Source organism: Lygodium microphyllum, chromosome 16 (assembly GCF_053477565.2).
Source record: "Lygodium microphyllum isolate KBCC chromosome 16, Lygodium_microphyllum_v1.1.10, whole genome shotgun sequence".
Lineage (NCBI taxonomy): Eukaryota > Viridiplantae > Streptophyta > Polypodiopsida > Schizaeales > Lygodiaceae > Lygodium > Lygodium microphyllum.
This window is the reverse complement of record NC_141150.1, coordinates 94,173,086-94,182,082: the sequence shown is the minus strand read 5'-3', so window position 1 is coordinate 94,182,082 and position 8,997 is coordinate 94,173,086. Positions and strand designations below refer to the sequence as shown.

General features: G+C 44.4%; 1 protein-coding gene across 1 annotated transcript; it reads right to left on the bottom strand.

Moving 5' to 3' along the window:
• Positions 1-6,759: 6,759 nt before the first annotated feature.
• On the bottom strand, positions 6,760-8,805 carry LOC148023138 (acetylajmalan esterase 2-like). The gene has a single exon (XM_087695179.1). It carries the CDS (start codon positions 8,704-8,706, stop codon positions 7,057-7,059), a length of 1,650 nt encoding a protein of 549 aa, XP_087551305.1. The 5' UTR covers positions 8,707-8,805; the 3' UTR covers positions 6,760-7,056.
• Positions 8,806-8,997: the final 192 nt, after the last annotated feature.

The following is an 8,997-nucleotide window of genomic DNA, read 5'->3' as shown; positions in this document are numbered from 1 at the left end:
CTTTCTCTCCCTCTCTTTATGCCCTCCCTCTCTCTCTCTCTCTCTCTCCCTACCTCTCCTCTTTCTCTTTATTCCTATCTCTTTTTCTACTCCTCTCTGCCCTTTCTCTCCCTCTCTTTGTGCCCTCCCTCTCTCTCTCTCTCTCTCTCTCTCTCTCTCTCTCTCTCTCTCTCTCTCTCCTACTTCTATCCTTTTACCTCTCTCTTCTTTTCTTCTCTTCCTCTTCTTCTCTCATTCTCTCTCCTCTTCTTCCTTCCCTTCTCTCTCTCTTCTTTCCTTCTTCCCCTCCTCTTCTTTCCCTCTTTCTTTTCCTCTCCCACTATGCTTTGTCCAAAACCTAGAAGGTCCATGGATTACAAGCCCCTCTGTAGTAGCCGATGCAAAGGAGAAGACTACATTATTAGAGATTGTCCCATTCTAGCCCTTGTCAGGGTCTAATGCCTCAAATAACCAACAAAAGAATCAAGAGCCTCCCTCCAACTTAGTGGAATTCAAAGTAGCTACAATTACACATGCCAAGGAAAGAGAACCAATAGTTCCAAAAGAGAATGTTCCACCTACAAAAGCTGTCAATTTCAAGCTCCCAACAGAGCCATGGAGTAGTACAATGCAAAATAGTCCAATGCTAGAGAATGACTAGGACGCAAAACTTGAGGACTAGGAGACAAAATAAGAGACAAAAGAGGTGAATGTACCTCCAAAGTGATAGATGAAGTAGTGAGGCAGCCCTTACTTGAAAGAAGAGGAAAAGTGAAAGTAGGTATCGCCCCATTCCCCAACCAGTTGGAGAAGCCTGTGGATCCCATAAAAGAGTATGATTTGGTGAAGGACTTGGATACCTTCTGTCCTAACTTGACATTATGATAACTATTTATGCTGTCATACAAAAGGAGATTCAAAAGCATTCTCATGCGAAGACATCACCTAAGGGTTGCCAACCCTACAACTGTTACCAAACATAATAGGGCCCTAGAGCTTATAAAAGAAGCAGACATGGCCAATGCCTTCCTAGATCTTGCCGCTCTAGAGACTGGCATTTAGAGAAAAGGCTACTTCATTGCAAGTGCACTGATAGGTAGAGGTTGTTCAATGAATATCATGATGGATGTGACAATGAAATATCTAGGCTCGCAAGGCATACAACCCACTCAATAGCTCATCAAACTAGTTGATCAGAGCAAGATCGAGCCATTGAGGAGGTTGCAAGGCATGCAACCTACTCAATGGCTCATCAAACTGGTTCATCAGAGCAAGATCAAGTCTTTCAACATCCTTTCTTACATCAAGACCACAATCAAGAAGAGATTACTAGATGACATACTTGGTGGTAAAACCCAACTCTTATGGAATATCTTACCCTCTGTTACTCGAAATACCATGGCTATTTGAAGCATGAGCAAGGATCGATTGGTTTAAAGAAACCCTAACCCTAGGTAGGGGACCCAATAAATCGATCTTGAGGCTCTATGGTTCCTAAGACGACCATGGATCCACCTCCATAAAAGCCTCATCCAACTTTTCCAATGAAACAATGAGTGGACCATTAGTCAAAGAAGACACTATCAAGCAAATTCTCCCAAAGAAACCAGAAGCACAATCCCTAACAGTAGGCATTGAAAGGCATCTCCCGAAAGATACAACAATATTGTCAATGGGTGAAAAACCTCCTACCAAAACTAGAAATAACTTCTAAAATTACCTATGATATTGAGATAAAGACATGGATTTATTGCTCTCCCTATTACATGGCCACAAAAGAGTTAAGAGACAAAAGCACAAGCAGAAACAAAGAGCCTCTATACAAGCAGAGATAGAGCCCGAAGTGGAAGATGAAGTTGATGAAAGCAAGGAAGAGCAAGAATCCCTTCCATTCGAAGAGGATGTCCAGGAGGACATGACCAAGGCTTCAAACGATGAAGAGTCCTTACTTGGCTGCTCTCAAATATAGTGTGATGCTATGTCCACTATTTCGAGCTAAGATGAAGAGGTTACAATCTAAAATGGAACTTCTGTGGACCTATTTTGGGCAATTTATGGAATATATCCCACAAGAACACTCATTTTTTATGTATTATTAACAACAAGAGTTGTCCTTTTATATGAAGTTGTCCCTTATGGATTTGTGTCCTCCCTAGAGGATGGATGGAGTGGTGCTTGGTCCTCTTATCTCCTTGTGGAAGTGGTTAGGATGGTATTTGAGCCTCTGTTATATTTGACACCATGTTGATGTCTTACATATATATTTGAGGCAATCTTGTGATTTCGAAGGACAAGGATTTGTCTTGATATGTGATGGATATTATTTTGCAAGCTATCCTTTCTATTTGACATCTAGAGATAAGGATAGATGCGATTTTCCAAGCTTATTCATCCAAAGTGGCTAGCTGCCTTGAAGTTTCTTGGCATCCATCCAATGATAGATCATGTTTCCTTGAATCCTCAACAATTAAAAGCCTCTGTACGTCTACAAAATGCTTATCAGCTTGAGGCAAAGCATTTGCATCAACCAAATAAATATTTATCAATATGAAAAGCTTGCATTGACTTAGCATCAAATAGTGAAGGTGATAGACATGATGGTCAAGCTATTACCTTAAGGTATATCAAAAGGTTACAAATGTATCAGGGTGTCAATATATCGCCAAGGTACATGCTTTGTCAATAATTAATAGTTGTTGTGATGCTAGCATGAAATGAAGTGATCAAATGTCTATTTTTACTTTGATACTTTGAGCAACTAGTGAACCTTGGTATCAATCTACATGCATGCTACCTTTTGGGGGCCAACGGGGGCTACATGCATCATAGGTTGAGGCTTTATGGTGGCTACCATCATCTTCTCTTTTTCATCCATCGAGTCAGGTCTTGAACAATAGACAAGGGCTAGATATGATCCTCATGCATGAGATAGGCTAAGGGTGGAGTGCCTCTGTTTTTATATGTTCTTTGCTATGCATTCTTTTCTACATGTTTTTTTCCTTCGAAAATATGAATACACCTTTTTTCTTCATTTAATTTATTTCCTTAAATCAAAATTAGTATTTAATTTAAAAATATTTTGCATGCACGAAACGGAGTAAGAAAAAAAGATAAACAAAAAATTACATTTCATTGTAGGTGTACAGAGCATGAGATTTAGCAAAGAGATAGATCCTTGAATTTCAACAATCTTAGAGCATAGTAATAATAACGAGAGTGAAATGTAGGTGTAAGAGCATGAGATGTAGCAAAAAGTCAGATACTTGAATTGCAACAATCTTAGAGCAGAGTGATAATAACAAGACTGAAATGTAATTGTATCAATTGACTTCATTTTTACAAGAAGGATTCACAGCATGGTGCTAAAGCTTATCTTCTATGTTCTTAGCCTTCAAGCCAACTTTGTCCTAGTCAATATGGACCTAAACAAACCATATGACCAAGTAAGTTGGATATTCATCATGGTGTCCTCTTTGCATTTCCCTCTGGCCATATCTTTAATGGAATGGTGAGCGCCCTATTTAAGAATGCAACTACTTCCATCAATATCAACGGTATCATATCTAACCCTTTTATCTTGAAGAGATCAGTCGGGTAGGGATCCTCATTGGCACCCCCACTCTTTGCCTTAATTATTGATTTATTGCTTCATAAGATTGACAAGAAGTTTCAAGATGGGACAATGAAAGGTCTGCCTCTCCCTAATGGGTCTACGGAATCGATACAAGTCTTTACCAATAATAATGCATCACTAGTTGCTACCGAGAAAAACTCATTGGATATTGTGCTACAAGTGCATCCAAAATTTGCAAAACTGTTACGTCAAGGATCAACCAAGCAAAGACTAAACAAATCTTCCCCTCTTGGAAGGAGTATGAATACTGCTTTCATAGCTATGCCTTTAGAATTGTTTAGCCAAGAGAAGTTATCCATTACCTAGGAGCTACTATATGAATTGGTATCTCCATCAAATAGAGATTCCAATCGTTTTATAATAAGTTGGATACCAAGGTAAGGAAACAATGTTTATACGTTTTACATTTACTAACAAACTTGCAATTATCAAGAGCACCATGACATCTTCCATTAATTATGTGGGGTAGTTGATATGCTTCAGTTAATAAGAGCTCGTGTGTCAAGCTAAGAAATTGATCAAACATTTTCCACAATCATGGAAGGAGAGCAAAACTTTACCCTAGATAAGCAAGGAAGTTGTTACGGTAAACGAGTGTGATGGTAAAGCAAGGCTACAATCATTGGAAGAGACGGTGCACAGATTGCTTTGTAATCTTTAAAAGAGTCTACAAGAGATGGGTACTTGGATTGAATTAAGAAAACATAGGATTAAAACATCACCTATTAAGGTCTCAGTTTGGCTTGATATTAACTTGTAAGATGTGATTTCTACTCATACCTTGCAATTCAAATCTCCCATTTTGATCTTACTCATGCCTAGTAAGCTCAAGTAACTAAAGATACTTACAGATGATTTGTCCTTGAATCCCTTAAAGTGCTAGTTTTGGGGTAAATATGATTGGCTTTTATGATCTTTAGTGTCAAGAAAAAGCATTGCCATAGAATTCTCAAAAGTTAAGGTAATAGTTGAACCCCAATCGCCCACCATGTACAAGAGTACTTAGTGTTTTCTTAGCCACATAGGGTACTAAAAGTGATATGTGCTCAATTATGTGTTGAGCTAGAGCCCTCTATACAAACTTCTTGTTATATATACATGGACAAAGGAAGGCCATCATATGCATATGAGACTTTGAAAAGGTCTCTCACCACAATACCAATCTTATGAGCACAAGATTGGGCAATAACCTTCCACATGTACATTGATACTTCTAACTTTAATATGGGAGTAATATTGGGCCAACCTAGAGAGTATAATAAGACTTCCTAATGAGCTTCACAAGTAGCCTGCTCATAGATCATTAGATATCTCTTCATGGAAATTCATGTTGCAATAGTGACTTCTGCTTCTTGAATCCAAGGTAGAGCCACAATAAATGTTCTATTCAATGGTTGGCTATAAGGATAAATTGGTTTACGTGCTTCCACGGTGCTCAGAAAATAGTTACTCCTAGCAAAGTCCTCCATCAATGCTCGATATGGATCTATGAATGTTGCTTCAATGCTTGACAAGGTTCCATATGCATTGGTTGTTGATATTCCTTAGGGTCTCCTCAAGAGTGAGAGGTGAGTCTATATTCTTTAGGAGTGTTGCAATGAACCTTTTGATTAGTGCAACTTCACAACCTGAGAAGCAAGTCTATATTCTCCTCATGAGTGAGAGGCAAGTCTATACCCACTAACGTGCAGTTCCATGACATAAGAAGCAATTTTATATTCTCCTCAATAGTGAGAGGCAAATCTATATTTTCTAGAGCGTTGCAATGAACCTTCTGAATTCATGCAACTCCAAACCCTAAGAGGCTTCCAAATTGTGGTTAGCATGCAATTTTCCCCTTCCCTAATGCAAGGCTAGTGGTTGTTTTGCTCACTCGTCTCCAAACAAAAAATCTAGAAATAGCTTGTTGCAAGTGGAGAAGAAAAAGAAAGCCAAGAGACAACACCATTTCATGTTTCTTGACACTCGAACGCACCTAGAGCTAAGGCTGATAAATCCAAATAACTCGGTGCAAGTAGAGGAGAAAAAGAAAGCCAAGGGACAACACTCTTTAACGTTCCTTGACTATCAATGCACTTAGAGCTAAGTTTGATAAATCCAAATAAAACAAAGCTACTTGAATTCCTCTATCAAGCAACTGGCAATCAAGGATACTAAACATGAGCATGCAACACAAACAATGAATGCACCACCTCAAAAATCTAAAATGGTTGAATCTGAAGGAAAGAAGGAGAGCATAAAGTCAAAGGGGACTAGCACAAAGAAAGTCAACATGGATTGAATAGAAAAGGGATATGTTTTTTTTAGGAAATTTTCACAAGAAATATATTTTTAAACAAGCCTTAAATGCACATGATATAGAGGGTTTACATGTAGTGAACCATGTGAGGAAGCTCCTAGCTCAATCCCCATGCATGTATGATCCTCCACCTGCTCATATGAACAAAGGCCATAAGATCTCCCGAGACCTTTAGATTCATGGTTCGAGGTCATGGGGGCACCTATACTCCTGAGTCGTGGCTGGTTAGAAATTCGGTCCAATTTGTTTATTAGCCTAAAGAAAACACGGTAACATAGCGCATACAAGAAATGACTAGCAAAATTACAGCATTGCCTAGCGCCCAGACTGTTGGGCCCTCCTTGGCCTGCCTCTGATCTACCCTTCCCTGCATGCATGCACGTATGAGCGGGGGAGGGCGAGCATGTACCATAGCAATAGCACACTCTTGGATAGCATAGGTAGATAAAGATCAAGATACAATAATCATGGTCAACCAATAATTAAAGTCAAAGTCCATGTGCAATATCGATGCCCAGCATCAGCACATCCTCTTTGAGAGATTGGCACATGAAAACCAAAAGGTGCTCTTCTCAATGAATCGAGATCAACTTGGTTGCTAGCTTTGAAAGTACAGTAAGCGTGCATAGGACTAGTAACATAACTTTAGAAGATTCAACTAGCCTTTCTAAAGACATGTAATAATATAAAGCCATCTAGTTAATGCCTGGCTCCATGAGTCACCTAAGCGAGCTCTTTAGTAGTCACAGAGAGAGAGAGAGAGAGAGAGAGAGAGAGAATATTCCAAGTTGCCATAAAAATATGCTCGTACATATAGCTATGGATATTACAAAATTGCATCCTTGCACAAGTATCATTTTACATTACATCCAAATGATTACAAAATTGCAACTTTTTTCATAATAAGGGCTTGGATTCCCGATGGTGGTGTCCACAAAGCCTGAACCTCAACTATAGACCGTCTACAGTAGTATCTCAGGGCCAACAGCCTGAACAGCAAAAACTACCAAAAAGATGCTTAATCTACTTGGTTGGGCAGTACAAGGGCTTGGGGATGTGAAGATAAGGGTACTCTAATCCAGGTAACGTAAAAACCAAAACTGCTACAACATCGTAGTTCATATGCAAGGCATTGATTGATGGATTACAAGGGCTTGGAGGCGGCGCAGGGCGACGGGGCGGTGAGGAAGTTGCGGGGAGGGAAAGAGAAGACAGGGGCACGGTGGTCGAGGCCGAGGAAGAGGCGGACCATGGCCTTGTACATGGCGTCAGTCATGTGGATGCCGTCCCAGCTCAGGTAGTTGTGGGGGTTGGGGCAGGCCACCAGCTTGGGAAGGGGGGGTAGAGAATTGCTACCAGCCGCGGGAGGAGGAGGGGGCGAGGTGAGGAGGTTGCCCAGGTCGACGCAGGGGTCGGTGACGTTGGTGAAACCGTAGGCCGGGGCGTGGTGCAGGATGTGCAGGTAGGCGGCCGTGGTGTCGAAGAACACGAGGCGCGCGTGCGGGTACGCCACCTGGAGCTCCTGGACCACCTGTCCCAGCCTGCGGTTGTGCTCGTCACTGACGGCATTGACAGCAGCCACGCAGCCATACGCATCGAAGAGACCACCAGCAGCAGCACCATGAGCAGCAGCTGCATGTCGAGAGGGGGCTGCTGCAGCTGGAGGAGGAGCTGCCTTGGCGGCTGCTGCAGCAGCCTGGCGGGCTTCCTTGAGATAGACGGGCATGCAGCCCATGGGGAAATCCCCTTGTACGACCACATGCGTCACTCCGGAGTCGAGGATCTTCCTGAGAGCCGTTCGGATCTCGTTGATGACCTTGGGCACCAGCCTGCCAAAGACAGCCGTGGTCTGCTGCGCGGCCTGCGCAGGCGGTTGCTGCTCGATAGCGGTGAAGGCGTAGTTGTAGTCGTTGCCACCGATCTCCCCGAAGTACACGAGCGTGTTCTCGAGTGCGAGGCGGCCCTCCTTGTGGAGAGCGGAGTGGAACCATTGGAGCTCGTTGGTAAGTGAGAAAGGAGATAGGGAGGTGGCATTGGCGAGTTGCTTCAGCAGGGAGGCGTCCAAAGCAGTGGCGCCGGCGACAGCGAAGTTGTCGCTCACGCTCTTCGGGCGGCCAGCTGGATGGCGACCCGGGGCGGGTGAAATGGTATACTGGTGGTGGTGCGCCGGGGCCGAGGCACCTGCGTGGTGCGCCTGACGATTAGCAGCAGCTGCTGGCGACGGGGCGTGTGCCGACGAGCCGGACAGGGTGTGGTGATGCTGGGGGATCGACGGGGACGGCGCGGCCGCTGCAGCAGCAGAGGACAACGCATGATGGGCGTGGGCTGGGGACGGTGCGGCAGCAGCGACGTGATGATGCTGCGCGGACGGAGAGTGAGCCGCCGGGGCGACTGCGCCAGCTGGCTGCTTCTTCTGCAGTGCTGCTGCCTCCTGCTGGAGAAGGAGGTGCGGGGGCACGAAGGGCAGGCCAAGGGCTTCGCTCAGGAAGTCCAGCATCAGCCGCCCGTCGCAGAAGCGCCCCGAGGGCCTCCCGCGGCCGGGCGCGGCGCTGAAGTCAATCCCGTAGGGCGGGTTGGCCGCCAAAAGGGCGAGCGGGTTGCCCGTGCGCACCGCGTTCCCGGTGTCGGTGGTGGAGTCCCCGAACGCCAGGATCGAGTCCACGAAGCACCTCCTCCGAATTGGATTCGTCGGCGGGACGTCGCGCGCAGCTGCGGCCGAAGCAGCCAGTACCGCTACCAGAAGCACTGCTGCCACTCCCACCTGCAGGCCGAGAGTCGGTCGAATCGCTGCCATGACGCTCTGATCTGACGAAGGTAGTCAATGATCGGGTACTGCCAGCTGCTGCGTGATCTTCTTATTCTGCTTCTTGCTCTTCTGCAGTTCGTTATACAATGCTCTCGTGAGCCGGTTGGGTTTCTACGACGACCCAGCCGGGGCCTTTATAGAGTTAGCCTCGCCGATTCGGGGGAAAAAGCAGAAAGCGAAATTATTTATTATTATCGGTTTACGTAATGCTTTTGTGTCGCGTCCAGAACGACCAGGATCGCTATACCATGAAAGACAGGGCTAGCGTTGCTTTTGCAA